Source organism: Plecotus auritus, assembly GCF_963455305.1.
Source record: "Plecotus auritus genome assembly, chromosome: 6".
Taxonomy (NCBI): domain Eukaryota; kingdom Metazoa; phylum Chordata; class Mammalia; order Chiroptera; family Vespertilionidae; genus Plecotus; species Plecotus auritus.
Genome location: NC_137773.1, coordinates 86,495,766 through 86,515,956, shown reverse-complemented (window position 1 = coordinate 86,515,956; position 20,191 = coordinate 86,495,766). Strand labels below are relative to the sequence as shown.

Sequence of the window (20,191 nt, the reverse complement as noted above, 5' to 3'; positions counted from 1 at the left end):
GGTTCTAAAGTCACCTCTCAGGGAGACAGACAGTAAGACAGTCAGCATTCCATGGGCCTCTTAGAGCTCCAGGACCAAGGGACCGTCCCCCTGCATCAGGTTTTCTTTGCTCTGAAGAGATGAAGGCTTACTATGCATCACCTAACCCTATAAAATGGGAGGGGGAGGGGCAGAGGAGGAGGAGAAGGCATGAGGCGTTGAGGGAGAGAGGTTGGGATGGGAGGTCCACCTTGCAGTTTGGAAAGGGCCAGCCCAGGAGAGAGGAAGGGAAAAGAAGTCCCTTGGGTGGTGGTGTGGTGGTCTCTGGGGGGCACTTTTCACCTGTGGCAAGGGCTGCCGAGAGAACTGGTTGTCTGGTTAGGAACTTTCTTTGTTGCCCTTGGGGGCTTGCTCTGGTCTGATAGCAGAACAGTGCTTTCGGGTCTTAGGAGCACCCTGGGACCTTTATGGGACAGTTGCTCCTGAGACCTGAGTTGTGACCCTTGTGTTAGCCAGTCTGGAGCTCTGAGTGTTCCCAGTGGGGCTGGCATTTACCATCTGGTGGCAAATGACCACAGACTCGTCTGTGTTGACATTCGTGCTAGCAGAACTGGAGGACCATGCGATCTGTAAGTTGGTGAAAACTGCTTTCTTTATTGCCCCTCACTGGGGGGCACATGAGTTCTGTAATTCCTCACATGAGGTTCAGATACTTCCTCGGCGGTGATCAGAATGGCTTGGCCACTTTTCTAGACGGTCAGAGGCCAGCCCTGCTTGTCACCTCAGCTTCGTATCTCATCCTTTGCTCCATCAGCGGTGAGGTGTGCCTGTATTTCCATCGAGTGAGGTGTGTCCTCATGAACCCCTGTCCTGCAGGTGGAAGTAGATTCATTTATTCACTTAACTTTTTTTTTCAAAAGATTGTTAAAGGAAAGAAAGATGCAAGGCCTTCACTACATTGTCTTGGCATAGCATCAGTATAGGATGTTCCTGTGAAGGAGAGAAGAGAAATGAAAACAAAGGGAAAAGGCACGGTCTGCAAGGGAATGGACTCAGACTTCTGAGGGAACCTGTCTGTTCTCCCGGGTTAGGCTGTCAGTCGCTTCTCTAAGCTTGTGCATTGTCCTTGCTGGCCTTAGAGTATGGTTATTTCCCGAGACCTGGTGATCCTCAGCCATGCTGGCCAGGGTCAGGCAGGTTCTGGGCGCTGTGTTATAGTGAGACGGGCTCTGGTGAGCAACTCAGCCTCGGGCCTCACTGCCTCAGAGTCAGGGGTGGAGGCTGGAGTGGCACAAAAGGCTCCACTGCCCTCCTTTCAACCCGGTGTCCCCGTGACCATGACTGGGCATTGCATCAGCCTCCTCAGATGAAAGGTTGAGCTTGTCATGAATCCTAGGTGCTCAAGGTTATTAAAGCTAAATGCTTTCTTTCTTTTTTACATGAACTTTATTCTTTTGTTCTGTTTTGTTGCCATCTGTAAGGCTCCTCTTAGTGGTATTGTGAGCTTCCAGTGTCTATATTTTGAGAACTTGCCCTCGGGTTTTCTCTTCCTTCAGCAGGTGCCACAGGAGCCTCACTGGACCCGAGCAGGTGTTACCAGGAGCACCTCTTGGCAGGAGCCCAGATCCTTCCTCCTCCTAGTAGTTAACAAAGGCAGAGCTCATGTCCCTCTCCTGCAGGCTCCAGCGAGGTGGCTTTTGCAGAGAACTGAGCCTGCCCCCTTGCAATTTCCTCTCGCCTTGGCTTTGCTACTCACTTCCTGTTTCAGTCAACTTTATTCACCTGAGATTGGAGGAGTAAGGCTCCCCCAGGAGATGTGGGACCCGGTGAAGTCATGACAGGTCCAACAGAAGTTGCTTTCTCTGCCACATGCCTTCCCAGAGTGGGTGTCTGCCTGGCTTCTCACCTTCATGCTTCTGGTCTTTCTTAACTGCAGCATGCAGGCCGCTTTGGCCACAGCTGCCTCCTTGTGCTTCTCGCACAAACTGCCAGTCTTCTTAGCACAGTGCCCTCCTCCCCAAGACTGTGCCTACTGCACCTGGACCCAGCCATCCTGGGACCCTGCTTCTCTTTGCTCTTCACCACGAGCCTGCTTCGCTCTGAGCACTCAGCACCCAGACCTTCACAGAGGAAATGCCATGGACTCTTTTGGGAAAGTGACGCCCTGGCTCTCCCTGGCCCCCTCCCCCAGAAGGAGGCTTGGACACCTCTAGCTGCACTCCCGCAAACCAACTTTCTCTTACCCATCGGATTTCCAGCCTGCCTCCTTGCTCATTGATAACATCTGTCTCTTCTTTATCACTAGGTGATGGTAATGCCCGAAGGAGCAGAAACGGTGTCCAGGCCCAGTCCTGACTACCCCATGTTACCCACAATTCCACTCTCTGCCTTCTCTGACCCCAAGAAGACCAAACCGTCCCACGGCTCCAAGGTTAGTGAGGTGGAAGGCCCAGTCACATGGGAGCACTGGGGCCCAGCAGAGGGTCCTGGGCTCAGGGTGCTTCCTCTGCAGAGCTGGACTTGGTCCCTTGGCATCTTTCTCTTGGAGCTCTCTGTGCTCCCTGTGGCTGCTCTCTACCACTTAGTCAGAAGGGTTGGCCCCTCCTGGGGTGCATAGAACAGCCTGGTAATCACAGGCTCTTCACCCTGTTGCTCTTGAGGCCAGAGAGCCTGCCCTGTTCTCCGCCCTCCCTCAGAGTCAGTGGGCTTAGGACCACTCAGAACCCCAAGCTAGTCTCACATGGTTGGGAGCCATGGACAGAGTGTCCACTGCAGCTATCACTGTCTACCTTCTCAGGTCTCCTGAGTGCAGCCAGGATGCTTTGTCCATCAGGGCTGGTGCTCTCTCCTGGCTTGTTCCAGGTTTGGCTTCTTTCTTTGGCAAACCTCCACAGAGAAAGCTTACTTGGGTGAAGAGCCAGGTAGAACCATGTGGGTGAGTGAGCTGATTTTCCCTAAGAAGAAACGTTTTATCATCTCTTCTCAGCCCAGTCAGGTGAGTGGCACTCTGTCTTCCTGAGACCACTCTCTGAATTGTCCCAGAGTGGCTACCAGAGCCCTCCTGGTGGTGTCACGATGTACACATAAACTCCTGAGTGTTTGTCCCGTTCCCCCATAGCCGCCTACACAGCTCCATGTCCCGGAGGCCAGGTTTCATCTGGCTCTCAGGGCAGCTGCTTGTCTTTGTGCCATCGACCCCACGAGTTTATCCACTTCGCAACTTGGCATTTTTCTTGTTTCACTCATCTGTTGGGTGTTGTGGGCCTGGGGCACCCCACATGGGACAGCTTGAGCTCTCAGGCCAAATTTCAGCCTAATTCATCAGCAATGCTGGAGGAGAGCAACATTACCTAGGCAGGGTCTTTCTGGCACTTTCCCCAGGCCAGTGAGTCTCTGAAATCCTCAGATTCATCCGATTTAAGCCCTTAAGTATGGAGTGCAGGTCTGAGAGTCGTCCCCATCCAACCTTCTGGCCCATCTTTCCTGAGCCTCATGGACATCAAATGGAAGAAAACTTCTTGCTAGAGATCTTGGCAGTTTCTCTCTCAGCCACTCATTTGTCTGGAAGTCCATGCAACCTAGGAAGGGTAGAAATTGTCATTTCTTCTGTATGTGTCATTTGTGAGTCAACCAAAACCTCATGAAGAGATGCCCTGCAGGTAGTAAGGACACTCTGGTGACCAGTGGAGTTGCATCGGTTGGAGTTGCTCATGTCCTTTCTCACTGGACCCCTCCGTGTCCCAGAAACTTTCTTCAGCCACATGGGTGGTGTATTTTAGGAGGCTCTTTTGTGGGTTTCTCAGGCAGCACAAGGCAGATTCTTCTCTGCTGGAAGCCTCCTCTGCCTGTTGTACTCCCTCCTGAGCCGTTAGCCTCACCTGCTCTTCTAGGAGGGTATAACCTGTGCGCCAACCTCTTCCTCCAGATGAGGACCTCCCTTTGGGTACTGGCTGTACCCCCCAGATTGGTTTTCTGCTGCCTGGACCCAAAGAGTCTGATTGCCAGGTCACATGCTCCAGGCAGAGGGGACTGGGAGGGAAGGGCTTGATCATGCAGAGCCTTGCTTGTCAGGGTCCCCAACCTGGAGGCCGCTGGAGAGTCTGGCTTTTGGAGTCCTAGGCGGATTGGTCACTGGTGGTTTGTCCCCACCTCATGTCTCCTCAGAGGGTAGCATGGAAGGCAGGAGTTGGAGCCTCCTGGGAGAGGGGTGGGGCTCTTGAAGGCTCATATTTCGAGGATGGTAGTCGTTTTAGTCCCCACCTCACAGCACCCCTGGACTTTCATACCTGTAGCTTCTCCCTGTCTGACATCAGCCAGTTGGCCTGGATGACCTTTCTCCAAAACTTGGTTCTTAGCTATATTTGCTTCGTTGATGGTTTTGAGACCATGACTGTGAATGATCACATTACTCTCAGAACTCAGTGTGTGGTTTCAGGGAGCCTGCTCTCCAGCACCTATACAGACCTCCAGGTGAAGAGCCACTGCTCAGAAGGCCCTACTTGCTGGGAAGACCCTGGGCGGCAGTGGAGGCTTGTCCGACCCCAGGTCTGGGGGACATGGTGGGAACTGTGCTGAGGCCTTTGACAGATATGTTTATTGAGTGTGCTTTTGCCCCAGCCCAACTCCTATAGCCTGGGGTGTGTATAGATATTTCGAGAAGAGGCTGGAATCACATTTGAGGTCTGCTTCTTGCCTCCCTCTTCAGGGGAGCAGATTGTTGGAGAGTGGAGTCCCCAGGGACTGACCCCATTCCACAACCAGCCCCAAGGGAGATGCCCCTTTAGATGGTCAGCTGGGGCTTGTGTTAGGAGTACCCCTTCCCACTGCCCTGGAGACAGAAGAGCCAGGTCCAGGGCACAGGGCCTGATGTTTCTCCAGGGAGGCAGCAGGAGCCTATGGCCACACAAGGCTGTCCCTGAACCTTTGACACTGATGTGGGTTATGGATTTGCAAGAAGACAGTGAACAAGTAGATCTGAGGTGGTCAAGGCTGTGCCGCCTGTCCTTGTAGCTCTTTATTGTTAGAGTCTGTCAGGTGGTCTGGGAGAGCAAGAAGTAGAGGCCCTGCTGCTGGGCATTTAGCTGGCTCACCCATCCTCTTGGCACATAGAGTGAGCTGGTAAAGTGTGGCTGCCTCGGGTCGTGCATGCCACTCTCGGGGTCTGGCTGCTGTTGGTTTCCTGGTGAGCTTTGGTCTGGAGAGCCGCTGAGCCCAGCCATGCACCTGCCTGACTGAGTTGGGGGCAGAGCCCTTGGCAGCTGGGCACCTGTCCAGCAACCCTGGACATGCGGGATGTTGAAGGGGTTTGACAGGGAGGAAGCAAACAAAGTGTCAGACAAAGCTTCTACCCAAAGGGTACGCTAGTTGTGTGTGGGGTGGCTGCAGCCCCCATGATTGAGTGTTTGCCGTCAGCCAGGCCCCTGCACCATCGCTGGTGAGGTAGGTGGTCTTACCCTTGTTCAGAGGAAGTGTGGGCACACAGGGTTGGTGTCTCCCGGCCCAGCTCTCCCAGCAGCCTGGAGCAGGGCTGCTTTCTGCCTCTGTCCCTAGCCAGAGTTCCATGACCTGGCTGGTGCACCTTGAACCCTCTGAATTTCCCTGGAACTGTACACATTATAGAAAAGCTGTCCAGGTGGCTTCAATTCTAAGTCAGGAGTTGTTGGTCCTGCACAGAGCCCAGAACCCAGCAGGCACTCAATGAGTGCTGACTGTGGATCAAAGAACCATTATGCCTGGCAGGTCACACTGGTTTGGGGTGACCAGGCAGGAGGCATACAGGCTTAGTGGTGGGGACAGAAAGGGGCCTGTCTGCTAGTGCCCCCAGTGGGAGCCACAAGGTGTCTGAGCTGGAGGGGGTCTGTGTATCTGTCTTTCTCTGCCTGACTCACTGTGCTGTTCTTGAATCCCTCAGGGAATGTCAGTTCAATTCAGAGGGGAGTCTTAGCCTGCAGTCGCCTGGGACCTGCTGACACTTCCTAGTAGTTTAAAGGGACAGCTTCATTTAAAATTCTCACCTGCTGCCTTACTTTTTTGCTTTTTGGAAGATTTTCTCTAGCTGAGTCTGAATCCAGGTGGATTATACTTTGTAAGGGTTAGGGGAAGTGGATCAGGGCGACCTGAGATGCCGTTTGACTGTGTCTTTCTCCATTCCCACCCGACATTTCAGGACGCCAGCAGGGAGAGCGGCAAGGCCTGCAAGACCCATAAGACAGCCAAGGAGCACCGGGAGCGGCCCCGCAAAGACTCGGAGAGCAAAGGCCCCTCCAAGGAGCCAGAGCGTGAGCAGTCCCGGAGTGCCAAGGACGCCTCACGGAAGCTGGTTGAGGGCCGGCCACCCAAGGAGGAGAAGGCCCCGCCACCCAAGGCTGCATTTAAGGAGCCCAAGATGGCCCTGAAGGAGACCAAACTGGAGAGCCTGTCCCCCAAGGGTGGTCCCCCCCCACCACCACCGTCCAAGTCTTCCAGCAAGCGGCCAGCTACCACTGACTCACCCAAGCCCAGTGCCAAAAAGCAGAAGAAGAGCAGCTCCAAGGGGTCCAGGAGCGCCCCTAGCACTTCGCCCCGCACCTCATCTTCCTCCTTCTCGGACAAAAAGTCGGCCAAGGACAAGGGTAGCACCAAAGTGGAGAAGATCAAGGTTGAGAATGAGCCCCGGGAGATCAAAAAGCCCCCAGAGGTGGAGGAGTCCAACTCGGAGGACGAGGCTTCCTTCAAGACAGAGGTGAGGAGCCCCCTTTTCCCATCAATCCCTTATCCTCTTCTGGCTCTTTGAATCCCCTGTCCTTATCAGCTTTTCTGGCTCTTTGCCATCGAAATCGTTGTTAGCCCAAACGTTAGACAAGGAGATTGGGATCTCAGGCCCAGAGCTCCTACTTGCTCCTTGTAGTTTTGGGCATACCTGATCACCTCACTAATCCTCAGTTTCCCCTTCTGTCAAGGATGATAAAGCCTGACTGTGAGGACTCTGTGGAAATGGTGCTTAGGAAGGATGGTTCTGGTAGAACATGATGGCCTGATACCTGGGTTCTGAGCTCTTTACCTTGGGAGCCCCTTGCATGGCCCAGGGTCTTGGTGGCCACTTGGGGATCAGGGTGGGTGATTGTGTCTTACTGTTGTCCCTTCCCCAGCCACCACATGGTTGGTCTGGAAGTTTAATGCTGGCTCCATTCCCAGATGGCCGGTGGAGTCTGAGGGCCCACCACCCCTACCACCCGTCTGCTGCTGCTCATGCAGCATAGACAGGGATCTCGAATCAGCAAGACTTGTCTTCTAAGCATGGGCCAGCACCCCTCTCACTGTGAGAGGCTCTGGGCTCCTGCAACAGTGTTTCCAAGTGGCTCTCTGAAGTTCGCTGTGAGAGACCCCTTGAATCCCAGAGGAGCACATAGCCAGACTGCTGACTGGGTGGCCAGACCTCACTGGGGCCTTGGGTGGTGATATCATTTCTGAGACTGTGTTTGGCATCTGGTGGTCAGAGAACAGGTGTCTGCGTGATGGTCGAATAGATGAATGGGTGGATAAATGAGGAGTGACCCCCTTATCTCAGGAACCGCCCCCATGCTTGGTGACCTGTGCTGTTTCCAGATCTCCATCACTCCCAGAGGCTGAAGTCTGCCTGCAGCATTGCTGCTGGGGCTCCACTGGGGCTTTGAAAGTGGCTCTGGAGATGAAGCTAGAGTTGCTGTTTTGTGTCAGCAACACCATGTCATGAGCATGTGGCTTCCAGGGGTACTCCGTGGGAGGCAACAGCATTGGGGGTGACGATTTGGTCCATGGGTAACTGCACCCACCGGCTTAGGTACATACATGGGGCAGATCATTCTACACACCTGGCGCTCCTCACAGCCAGGAGACAGTGAGCCTAAGGTGGCAGGACTTGGAACATCTCTTATTTAGAAGCCTCCTGGCCATTCAGGGCCATTTTAGTATCCTGCTGAGCTGCTGTAGGTTCTTTGGGTGCTCAACAGCACCCTGGTCTGTCATCTGTCTGCTCAGCATCTGGAGCTCTGGGCAGGTGCCTTTCCCTCTTTTCCATCCTAGATGCTTCCAGGTGAGACCTTTTTCTACCCAAGGCTGGTGTATTTTCATTGGGTAAGAGATGGAGGCCGCCCCTGATGTCCCAGGTGTCCATGCTGATGCCTGGCTGTGATCATTGGGACGCTGTGTGGGAAACCTCTCCCCACCCCCCACCCCAACCCCCCCCCCCCCCCCCCCCCGCCAGCACTGCTGTTGAGAGTGGGCTGAATGTCTGGTATCTATGGCCTTGGGTATCTCAGACCCGAGGCTGCAGTTTTGTGGAAGCCTGGGGGGTTTCTCCTGGCTGGAGCAATGTATCCCAGCCCTGAGAGACTTCTGAATGACAAGCCTTAGCCACTCAAGGTCCAAGCAGGGCCACCAACAGGGTGCCCATGGCTCTCTAGGAATGTGGGACAGTGACTCGGTGACATTTCCCAACCCTAGGATCTTGGCGAGGCACAGATATCTATGGTGGAGGAGCGAGACAGCCTTCCATAGCCGGGCCTCCCAGCCTCGACCATCTCAGGCTAACCACTCTGGAGGCAGGTGGAGCACCACCACTGGAGAGCTCTGATATTGCAGGGAACCTAAGTTGCCTCCTCCTGCTTAGCCGAGAGGGGGTCAAGGGGCTCCTTGTCTGAGTCTCTGGGCCAAGCCCCCAGCTCCTACAGCTGCTTCTCTATGGTCTCGTTGGCCCGCAGCGTCCTTTTCAGTCAAGGGGCCAGGAGTGCTGGGAGCCCGCTGGCCCCTCTGGCCCCTACTGGACATGGCATGTGGCTGAGCACCGACACTCACCAGCAGTGCTCGTGACCCTTTGTGGGCTTTCAGATGCACACCTCCAGGCCCTTGGGGCCGAAATCATTTCTGCCCCATGGATTTGTGTGGAAGGAAAAGGGGCAATGCATCTGAGGTCGGCTGACTTGCTCGCTACCCCCCACCCCACACAGGTCCTGGAGCCACCTCTCATGGCTCCTACTTCTCCGGCCTGCTGCCCTGAACCTACACACTGGGTGGCCGCCACCTGGGTCCAGCTCCTGCCCTGGCCCAGCTTTTCTTGTCAGCCTTATGCACCTTGTTGCTTATGCCCTCGGCCCAGGGGGTCTGCCCATATTCTCTGCCCCGGATGGCAGAGGCACAATGGGCATCGGCCTCCATGTGCTGCCAGCTGACATAAATACTTAGATTGGGCCACAAGGCAGCTTTTAAAGAAAATATATTTTTTTAATGATTTCAGAGGGGAAGGGAGAGGGAGAGATAGAAATATCAATGATGAGAGAGAATCATTAATCGGCTGCATCCTGCATGCCCCACAATAGGGATCGAGCCCACAACCCAAGCATGTGCCCTGTCCAGGAATCAAACCGTGACCTCCTGGTTCATAGGTTGATGCTTACCCACTGAGCCACTTTGGCTGGGCTGCAAGGCAGCTTTTACAGATGGGGGAAACTGAGGCTTAAAGCCAGGGCGGCCTTGGCCAGTTGGTGACAAAGCTAGGGTCAGAACCAGGAACCCTGAACCAGAATAAGAACTCAGGGGTCTGAATGCTAGAGGGCCACTTGTCTCCAGGTCCATTGCTGAGGTTTGGGGGTGTCACACTGGTCTGTCACAGTGGGCAGTGGTTGATGGTAATCTAGGATTCTCCATGTGAAGGAATGTGAGTGGGGGCGTGTCAGCAGATGCCTGGAGCAGGTGCGTTAGGCTGAGGTAAACTGTAAAGAAGAGGCCCCTTAATTCTTCAGGTGACTGTTTTGTCCCTAGGTAGCCTGATTAATCTCTGGGTCTATTGAGTGAGCCAAGACTTGTGCCTTCCTAGGTCTCCTCTGCAGCCTCGGAGCTGCCCGCAGCCCCCAGACCATCAGGAGGGACTTTCCTGATCCCTTGGGGGTCCGGGACTCCTTTCCTAGGGTCTCCTCTCACATGACACATGCCAGGACTAAGCAAACGCTGTTAGGTGTCTCTGCCTGTTTTCTGGTCCCTTCTCTTGAAAAGGCGAGGTGCCCAGAGGTGGCTGGTCCCAGCACTCAAGGTCTTCCATTCCTCCAGATGATACTCCCCAAAGCAAGAGGGCTAGACAACCCCCAGCCCGAGGACAGGCTTGCTGTGGGTGAGGCAGTATCCCAGGTGTGTGGGGTGCTCTGGGCCAGGGTAGACTCTTGGAGCTGTGAACTTTGCCATTCTGCCCTTCAGAGTCTGTGCCATAGACCTATGGCTTGCTCTGCTATGTGCACCTTCAGAACTGCCTGTTTGCAGAAACCAAGGCCCCTGTTCTAGCTTAGTGCTCCATACAGCAAGGCCAGAGGCCCATTCCTTGAAGGGTTCTGAAGTGACCAGTTCCTTTACACCCAGGAGGTGCAACCCCCAGTCATCTTACCCCATGTATCCTGGGGCCTGGTGGCCTTGTTTTGTTTTTTACTGCCCCCCGATGGCTGAGTCAGGGTGGAAGGTTGTAGGAAGAAGAGGGGGATGTGACCTGGTTGAGTCCACCCTGTCCTCAACTGCTTGTCACCTGGCACATTTATCATTACCTCAGGGCACCTGGTGGGTGATGGCAGGGAGACAAAGAGACAGTTTTTTGTCATCACTCAGCCTTGGGACTGGCTATGGGGAAACAAGGGGCAGAATGAGAAGCTGGGTCTCTGCACTCACCTTTCCTGTTCCAGATCTTTCCTCTGTTCCCTGTGGCACCACAGCGCCTATCGCCAGCTCTTGCCCTCATAGGAGGAAGGCAGGGCCCACAAACAGATTTGGCCTCCCCACCCCCCTTTCATGGACAGCCTGGTTCCCTGTCCTCCTGCTTAGGTGCATGGGGAAAACCAGTGACTTGATGAGAGCTTCTCCTGGAACTACTAGAAATTTAAAGATCCTCAGTGAGAAAAGATGGGCCATTGCATTTGAAATGCAAACTGGTGGTATCCTGGGGCTGGGTGCCTATGGACCCCAGGAAGCCGGGTTCTCAGGAGTGTGTGCAGGGGTCCTCCTGTGTGCCTTGAGCCTGGCACCTTTGTCACCTTTTGAGTGCGTATCTGGGGAAAGACTCAGCTGGGTGCCACTGCTGCCAGGGCTCATTTATTGTCCACTCCTTTTCCTTGGACTGAAAGATTATTCTTTTCTCTCCCCACTGTCCCGCCCCACCCCCGTTTTGGGGTGAAGTCCGCCCAGTCGAGCCCATCCAACTCCAGCTCCAGCTCTGACTCCAGTTCAGATTCGGATTTTGAGCCATCTCAGAACCATAGTCAAGGTGGGTGATGACAAAGGAAAGACAAGATGTTTCTGTGGCTTACTGCTGTGGGAGCAGCTCTGACTCCACCTGGCTGGTGGGATTCTAGGTTTATTATCCAATCACAGGGTGACTCACTCCATGCCTGAGCTTCAGCTGCTGCCACTGCCAGAAAAACCCATTGGTACCTTACCCCAAGGGAGGGAGTGATGAGGAGGGCCTAGAGTGAGGGGGAAGGTGGAGATGATGGGGGAGGCTGGAGGGAGGGAAGTGAGGGATAGAGGGCATGGCAAGAGCCACAGGCCTGAGCTGAACACCCTGGCATTTCTTCAGTATACTAGTACTACTGCTTACCCAGACTAGGCTCCCAGATATCCACATTCATAGGTTGTAGAACCTCAGGGAGTGTATTTAAAAAAAAGCAGAAACAGTTCACCTGACTGCCAGCCAGGTGTAGGAAATGTTACTCCTTCTGGTGACCTTCCCCTGAGCCCTCACGACACACTGTATGTATGATGAGGGCTTGGAGATGTGCTGATGAGGTGCTGGTGCTTATGGGCCAGTGGAGAGGGGCCCTTTCCTGATTTGGGAACTATCCATAGCCAGACACCCTCCTCACCAGCTCCTCCCAGAGGGAGGCAGGCATCAGTTCCTTTGCCAGCCCTCGCACCCTGTCCCACTCTAGGACGGCTCCTGGATGAGGGCAGGAATGCTTTGCTCCTACAGTGGGTCTGGCTGGCACTCAGCAGTCTGCATTTCTGCCTTTTCCCTGCAGAACCCCTGGGAATGGGGAGGCTGTTGTCGGGGGAGAGAGCATAAAGCCCACTTGGCTGTCCCAGATCAGGGAGGGCCTTCCTCAGGTGTCTGGCTACTCCCAGCCTGCAGGACACAGGTGTGTGAGAAGGGGCATGGAACTCACCAGCCCTGAGAACCCTGCTACTCTCCCTCAACCGGAAGCATTTCTTCTGATGGATTGGGCCGATAGTCTCCTCCCCACACAGCCTGGAATCCTTTTTCTTGGGTTGCAGAAAGCTGGAGGAGGAGAGTATATTGGGAGAGAGGGGGCTATTTCTGACCTGGAATGTAGATGTGCAGTCGCTGAGGGGGCCTGGGGGATGGGGTGCTGGAAGCGCACACTCTCTCCAAGGGTTCTTATCTATGGAGAAGGAAGGGGGAACCTGCTGAAGTGGGATCATGTGACCAAGGTAATTAAGGGCTTTGTATCCCTCTGTTGCCTTGGTAACAGGAATATAAACCAAAGATGCCTCTGTAGGAGACTGGAACCGATTGCCTCTGGAGAAAGGGGAGGACGGTGGGCTGGGAACAGCGGAGGGGGTTGCTGAGGCACTGGGCAGGCCTGTGTAGGGGCACAGTCTGGTGGGGCAGCCTGTGGCCTCAGGCTCTGGCTGCCTTGCCCTCCTGGCAAGGCTGGCTGGGCCTGGCTCCAGGCAGAGGCTCTGATCTTAGTGCTAGGAGCAGAGGAGGGCTGCTCCTTTGGCTTTGGCAATGGAAGGGCCTTGTGATTCTGCCTCGGGCCAGGGTCCAGAGGCCTGCGAGCAGGGCCAGGAAGGTAGGGGTATGGGAAGCCAGAGGGTCCTTTAGGTAGAGGGTAGCCTTGAGGACAGTCCTTGGAGATGAGTGGCAGGCCCCACATGGTCAGAGGGGCTTCTACGTGGGTTTGTGTGGGTGCATTTTGGGGATTGTGGTGTCAAGAAGCTCATGTGGCCCTGGAAGTGGAGGGGACCCTGCAGGGACCCAGGCAGAGCCCTAAACCCCTCCTTCTTTATCCCTCCTCCCTTCCTTGCCACCCTTCCCAGGACCCCTGCGCTCCATGGTGGAAGACCTGCAATCTGAGGAGTCTGACGAGGATGACTCTTCATCAGGCGAGGAGGCTGCCGGCAAGACAAACGCAGGGAGGGATTCCAGGTGCCCGGGCTGGTGGGGGGTATGGGGTAGGTGGGGGACCCTGGCAGATCTGCTGGGCTTGTGGGGCCTTGAGGAGGTGTGGCTAGGACAGAAGTATTCCTGGGGTGCAAGCAAAGGAAGCGTCACACAGTCTCTCCTTGGGTATCTGAAGTGGAGGGGTCTTAGGTGGCTTCCTCCCTCCTGTCATAGAAAGGTGTGGGCTGCCTGGCGGGAAGGGTTGGGATGTTGAGGGGGAGAAGTCCAGGCACCATCTGAGAAGTGGGGAAAGGCTGTGCCCAGCAGCCCTAGGGCCAGTCCTGATCTGAGGCAGGAGTGGGGGTGGGGGTGGGGGGTGGGCTGGTTCCTCTGTTCTCGGATCTCGAGATCTTTTCCCTCTTCCCTACTTGTGTGGCATAGGACAAACTCTGAGAAATGTCCTGTGGACACCCCAGACCCTTAGAGCATGCACTTTGAGGATGGCTATGCATTCTCAGCGTCTTGCGCAGAGCAAATGCCAACCTTGATCCCAGGCCCAAGGAATGGGCAGGCTCAGGGGTCAGCAGCCCGGTCGGGCCCAGATTCAGCACCTCCTCCAGGACTCAGCAACTCAATAAGCCAGGCCAGTCACCCGGTCTACACCCACCAGGCACAGGGACACCTAACAGGTGGTTGCAGGCAGTCTGTGTCAGTATAGCTGATTAAACCCACCACCCTGAGAGTGTAGCTGTGGAGGGCTTTGTGACGACTTAGCTGGGGAGGGGCCCAAGGAAACTGCCTGTGTCCCAGGACAGGATTAACGGCCACAGCTCCTGCCTCTTTGGTGCTGGCAACATTTGGTGTGGACTCCTGCTGGACACCAGGTGCAGTGGTGCAGGGACCAACTGTGTGGAAGCACCTTGAGCGTCCTTTGGCAGGGGCAGACATGGAAGGCCTGGGTGGGGCTCCCCTGGACGCCGAGGGAGCCGGACATCTCTTTTCAGGGAAGGGGCCACACAGACCTTGCATTGGCACTGCATCTTGTTGGGAGGAGCTGGCCAAGTCCCATCTCATCCTGTTCTGCTCCCTGGGGAGGCCCACAGTCTGCATGACCTCCAGCTGCCCCCTGGTGGACTCTGGGAAGAGGGGGACTCGAGGGGTGTGCAGGGCAGTGGGGCCAAGCCTAGGTCTGGCTGATGTGGTAGTGTCACCTGGGCATCAAGGAGTCACCACTTCCCTTCCCTACTGGAGTGATTCAGCTGGGAAGTTGGGGAGAGAGAGGTCTGGGTCTCAGGAGAGCAGGGGCCCCGAGGCCCTGCTGCTTACAGTGGGAGAAGTGTACCTGAATAAATGGACAACTTTGACCTTGGGGGGAATAAGGAGCCTGAAGCCCAGGCTCCGTGATGTGTTCCTGCCATATCCTGGCACTGCTTTCACAGTGAGGCGTCTTAGGTAGGAGAAGGCGGCAGGCAGGGCTTCCTGTGCTGCAGATGTGGAGGAGCAGTTGTCCGGGTCCTCCGTGCTGGATCAAGCCCACAATGTCTGGGAGGGACTGGGATCCCAGTGGGAGCCTCTCCCCAGGGAGGTCCCCAGAGGAGCAGGCCATTCCCAGCTGGGGATGGGGCTGCGGAGGAATTTGCTCCCTCTACAGCCCCTCACTGTGCTGTGAGAAATTCTGGAAAAAGCTGAAAGGACTGGACCAACCTGTGCTATCTAGACTGAGACCGTGAGAGAGAATTGTGACTCTAAAGAGAGGGCTTTCCAATTCTAGCTAGCCTGGGCGTTTGAACTTGGAGTAGCCACACCCTTGCCTCCTAAGACAGTAGTGACCATTTGTCGCTGTGCGTCCACTCCTTCCCTGTGCACTACTCCCGGGACCTCATTTTACAGGTGAGGAAATGGAGGCGGAGGTTGAGGACTCGCCCAGGGCCCTGCCTCCCAGGAGTTTTGGAATTGAGCCACCACCAGACACATTGTGTTCAGGGCCCCAAGGGCCCCACCCAGGTGGGAATGCCTCGATGTCACTGAGGAAGGCTGGCATCCAAAGTGCTCAGGCTAAGGTGGAAACTGCGTTCCCTTCAGTGCATATGCAGGCTGCCCCTGGCCGCAGGAGTAGCAGGAGGACACGTGAAAGGAGCAGAACCCAGCACCATGCCCCATCCTTCCAGCTGCAGGGTGTTCCATCTGGTGTGCTGGCCCGGGGAGACCTGCATCATGGGGACATGCCTCTTAGCGTGCACACCTGTGGCTCTGGGTTCTTTGCCCTTTGAGGTGGCATCGGCACATTCTTTTTTAAGTCTGTAGTGGCTGCCTAGAGCCAAGTGAGGTTTAGGGGCCACACTCTTTGCCCACAGGGAGGGGTGTCCCATTGTCAGGTGAGTCTGGGTCAGACATAGGTCCTGCAGCAGCAGGGTGGCGGAGGCCTGACAGAGCATCGTGTTCCTTGTTCAGGTTGAGCTTCAGTGACAGCGACAGTGACAACAGTGCCGACTCGTGCCTCCCCAGCCGAGAGCCCCCTGCCCCCAAGAAGCCACCCCCACCCAATAGCAAGGTGAGTCCGGAGGGCACTGGTGGGCAGGTCGCCATCATGTTCTAGAGGCAGGGCTGAGGGCTGGGCCATTATTGGTCCTGGGCCTGGAGTTGTCCACGGGTCCCCGGCAGAGAGAGGCTTTGCTCACCCCCAGATCCCAGAGGTGTGTCTGCTCCCCAGGACGGGCTTCCCTTAGAGACAGAGGCCAGAGGAAGGAGGGCAGGTGGGCCTGGGGAGGTGGGAGAGCCTTTGGGGGGCTGGGGAGATGCATGGTTAAGAGCTGAGAGCACAGACCTGGGTTTGTCCTGCAGGCGTCAGGCCGGAGGAGCCCCGAGTCCTGCAGCAAGCCTGAGAAGATCCTCAAGAGGGGCACCTATGACAAGGTGGGGGGCTCGGGTGGGGTGGGGGTAACCCTGGGGTTCCACAACTGAACGGGTCAGCCCAGGTGTGCTGAGGTGCTGGCCCCAGGAGCATCAGACCAACCTCTGTCTTGGGTCCCCAGCTGCGATGGGCTTCCTCAGGGCTGGGCAGTTGGAAGGGCTGAGGCCACCTGCTGAGTGCCTATCTGCCACCCCCAGGCCTACACAGATGAACTGGTGGAGCTGCACCGGAGGCTGATGGCCCTGCGGGAGCGCAACGTGCTGCAGCAGGTACTAGGACGGAGCCCGCCCTGCCCTCGGTTCTGCTGAGGACACAGGTTATCACACATGAGTCCCTGGGACAGGGGGTGCCTGTAAGTCCTGCAGGCTGCTAGAACCCCTTGCTGCATCCCCAAGGAGCCTCCTCCTCCTCCTCTTTTTTCTCTTCCTTGGGGGTCTGCTGGAGGGTGGGGGACACCCCAGCCCAACTTCCTGTCTCCTGAAGCCACCTTGCCACCTCCTTCCAGATTGTGAACCTGATCGAGGAGACCGGCCACTTCAATGTCACCAACACCACCTTTGACTTTGACCTCTTCTCCCTGGATGAGACCACCGTGCGTAAGCTGCAGAGCTACCTGGAGGCCGTGGCCACATGACCCTGGGCCAGATGCCGGGCCCCTGTCATCGGGGTCTCGGGAGGCCACATCCGGACCCCGCCTGCCTTTCTCTCTCTCAACTCACTCGCCCGCAGCACTGCCTTAGTGACCGCCCTGTCCTCGGCCCTCACGGCCAGCTGCACTTTCCTCATTGGCTCCCGGCCTGCCCTCCCCACCAGCTCACCGGGAGCCCTGGGGCCGAGGGGGCCAGGCGGGCGCTGCTGCTGCTCCCTGATATTCAGGGGCTGTCACCTGGGTTCCCCTTGTGTTGAAGGCAGCACTGGGGCTCATTCCTGTATAGGGGAAGAAATGTGCCCGGCGGTGGGAGCCTTGCTCCATGGTGGGATGTGGGGCCTGGTGTCACTGGCCAGGCCTCTCCAAATGGTTCAGACACACCGCACCCCAGGACCTCAGAGGGTCCAGCTGCTCCAAGCCAGGCCTTGGCTCGTCCTCCATGTGAGCCGGATGCAGCCCCTCTCTTGGCTCTCACTGTGCTGGGACTCCATGCTGTATAGTTGTCTCTCTATTATATATATATGTATGCACTGTAGGTACCAGAGCGGTTTCTGGGTGTGCATTTCTGTGGCAGCAGTGCACGAGGGGGGTGGGGGGTAAGGTGGGACTTTTAGGTTAAGATGTCTCCACTGGTCTTGTCATTGGACTAGAGGCCGAGCCGGAGTGCCCACTGGCTTTCTCCAAGCGCAGGGAGGACCCCCCTCAGTGGTACCAGGGCTCCTCGTCCTCCTCCTGGGACTCAAAAGGCACAGTCTGGGGCCTGTGAACACTACGATGGAGCAGTAGGTCCTCAGGCACCTGGTCAGACTGACAGCTGTCTCCAGGAGCAGACCTCCCGGCTCCAGGCAGCTGCAGGCCACCACTTGTAACGGTGCCCCGGGCCTCGGCCTCTCCTCTCCTTTCTTCCATAGGATCCTCTTCCTCCTCTCTGTTGATCGAGTCTTCAAACTTTGAAAAAATGAGCTTTTGCCAAATAAGACGTGATAGTTTGTGGAGTATTTTCAAGGAGCGTGAGGACACAGAGCCAGCTCCTCAAGCCTGGGCCCTGCCAGTGTCAGGCCCTCCTGGGCACACCTGTCTCTCGGTTTGGGCTTAGCCCTCCGACACCTGCCGTTCACACTTGTCCAGAGCCCCGAGACTCAATTCCTCGAATGCCTGAGATTCTCTAAGGTCCAGGCCGGTTCCTCCTCCATCTGGCCCACCTTCCAGGGTCAGAATGCCCTTACAGAGTCAGCCCACCTTGGGTGGGGCTCCTGATAGCCTGTTTGCTCAGCCTCTGTTCTCCCAGACCTTGATTCAAGGGTCCTCCAGTTCCCCCCAACTTTTGCCCTAAACAACATGTGGGGAAAAGGACTGGGGATCCAGAGATGGGCTCACCTTCTTTCTCCAACCGACTGTCAGCCCCTCTCCCCAGTTCCTGAGTTCTGATGTGGGGAGCACCATGCTCCTCTGTGACCCCTGATTCTCATGTCTGTGCTCTGATTCCGTCTGTCAAGCAGACCTTGAACACTCCCGGGTGATCTTCACCTCCAAGGCTTCCATGAATTCCAGCCTTCCTGGTGAGATCCCCAGAACTCTCGGGGGAAAACCCGAGAACTTTACAGGAAACCATCGTGACTCCTCGCCGTTCACTCAGATTCTCTCCTGACCCCACTGCCTTGAGGTATTGAGAAGAGGTCAGGCCTGCGTGGCAGGCTCCGTCCTGTCACGATCCCCTTCTCCTGCCAGGCCAGCAATACTCCAAAGTGGGCGCCATTCTTCTCTGGAAACTCTTCAAGATATTGGACGGAAGGAACTGGCTGACATGGGCTGCTCAAAAGGCAGCAGCACCCTGGCCCTCTATACACAGAGGCTGCCAGGGGTCACAGGCAGGAGCCTCAGCTCAAGGGCACTAGTCTTTCTCTATGAGGATCTGCTGGAAAGGGCTGCAGGCTTCACACGGCCGCCAAGGCAGCCCTCTGCTTTGGAGCCTGGCTCTCACCAGAGGCAGCTGGAGAAAGGCTCTCTGGTTCACCCTCAGTATCAGCAGCATCTGGCCCTTTCTGCTGTTTCCAGGGCCTTCGGAAGCACCGACCCATTTCTCAGTTACCTCCTCTGGCCAGAAGGCCTCCAGTGCTGTCCTCTGGAGCTGCTCTGGGCCCAGTGCTGGCCCATGACCACCTGATGGACATGCCAGGCAGCCAGGGTCCTGACCACAGCATTCCCAGCTGCTCCCCTACTCACCCCCCCAGCTGCCTGGCAGCTGGGCCCACAGGGGCTCTGGGGACGCTTCCATAGGAAGGGGCAGGCACTTTGTGATTGCCGCGTGTTTAGTGTTCAGCCCCCTGCCCCCAGTGCGAATCTCTGTGTTTTGCTATCTCCTGAACAAAATGTAAACCAACACCTGAAAGCAAAAGGTATCGAATACCTTTCTTACCCATAAGGGTTTTTACAAAGATTGTGTCTCACTAGGAACTAGGACACTTATCAGCCTGAGACCAACTCCTGGATAAAAGGAATAAGGAGAATTGTGTTTGTAATAAGTTACAGGATTGTTTCTGTCCTGGATTTTAAACTTTTTTGTTAAATTGTGAAATTATGGAGGAATTTTATAGAAAAAAAAAGTGAAATAAAGTCAGATGGGAAAGCAGACCTCTGAGTCTGTTTGGTTCCTCCTGTTTTGGAGTTGGTGGGTGGGAGAGACACCAAATACCATGGGGCCCTTTGTCCCCTCTAGTGCCAGGAAGAGGTGAGAGGGTTGGGGCTAAGCCTGGGAGGCAGCAGGAGGGAGGACGGAGTACGAGCAGGTTGGCATCCTGGAGGAATAGAGAGAGTGCCACCAGAAATCTAGGAGGGACAAGATGGCAGAGAACTTGGTCTTGGGTCTTGCTGTCGATGTTGTGTTCTCTCCTTGGATGCTGGCAGCAAGGTTTGGGTTTAAAAAAGCAAGCCTGACTTCAGAAGATGGATGGATGGGAATATGGAAGGGTTGGTGGGTGGGTGGATAAGTGGATGATAGAAAGCTAGACAGAGGGGAAAATGTGGGCAAAGACATCCTTTGCTAGATGCTGGGCTGCCCACGTGCCAGTTTGTGTATGGTGTGTTTTGCCCGGCTTGATCCCCTGTTGGGGCATGCAGGAGGCAGCCATGGTCACTGGGTCTCATCGTAAATGATGTCATACAGCTAGTGGATGGGCTCTTGAGCTGCTGGCAGAAGTGATAGCGACACTATTCACATGTCCCGAGGCTCTCCTGTGTCTGCTTTGATCTGGCATGTTGTTTAAGGATGAGGGATCAGGTAGCTCCTGAACGACCCCACACCCACCAGCAACCTCAAGCCCAGCTCCCTGGACCGGGGCTCACCCTTTTCAATCATGTCACTCTGACTTGCCTCTGGGGGCCCGGGAGCCCCATCTCCACGGTTCAGAGGAGAAAACAAAGGCTCATCTGTGAGAGACTTGCCACCTAGGGGCCAGGTGCCCAGACTCCGGTCCATCTGCCAGCCCCTGCAACAGGCTTGCCCCACCTCCGGAAGCTGGCACTGAGTGGCCAATTGCCT

The 20,191-nt window shown here is 55.9% G+C and overlaps 1 protein-coding gene across 2 annotated transcripts in view; it reads left to right on the top strand.

The window, feature by feature from the left end:
* Positions 1-19,282, top strand: part of MLLT1 (MLLT1 super elongation complex subunit) — a 91,440-nt gene extending 72,158 nt beyond the window's left edge. Inside the window, exons 5-12 of one of the 2 annotated variants that reach the window (XM_080674472.1) lie at positions 2,285-2,410; positions 6,146-6,700; positions 11,146-11,233; positions 13,030-13,138; positions 15,545-15,644; positions 15,935-16,006; positions 16,202-16,273; positions 16,510-19,282. In XM_080674472.1, the coding sequence (XP_080530598.1) occupies positions 2,285-2,410; positions 6,146-6,700; positions 11,146-11,233; positions 13,030-13,138; positions 15,545-15,644; positions 15,935-16,006; positions 16,202-16,273; positions 16,510-16,638 (1,251 nt within the window). In that variant the 3' untranslated portion in view covers positions 16,639-19,282. The remainder of the gene's footprint in view (positions 1-2,284; positions 2,411-6,145; positions 6,701-11,145; positions 11,234-13,029; positions 13,139-15,544; positions 15,645-15,934; positions 16,007-16,201; positions 16,274-16,509) is intronic. The other variant, XM_080674473.1, reaches the window with a different exon arrangement.
* Positions 19,283-20,191: the final 909 nt, after the last annotated feature.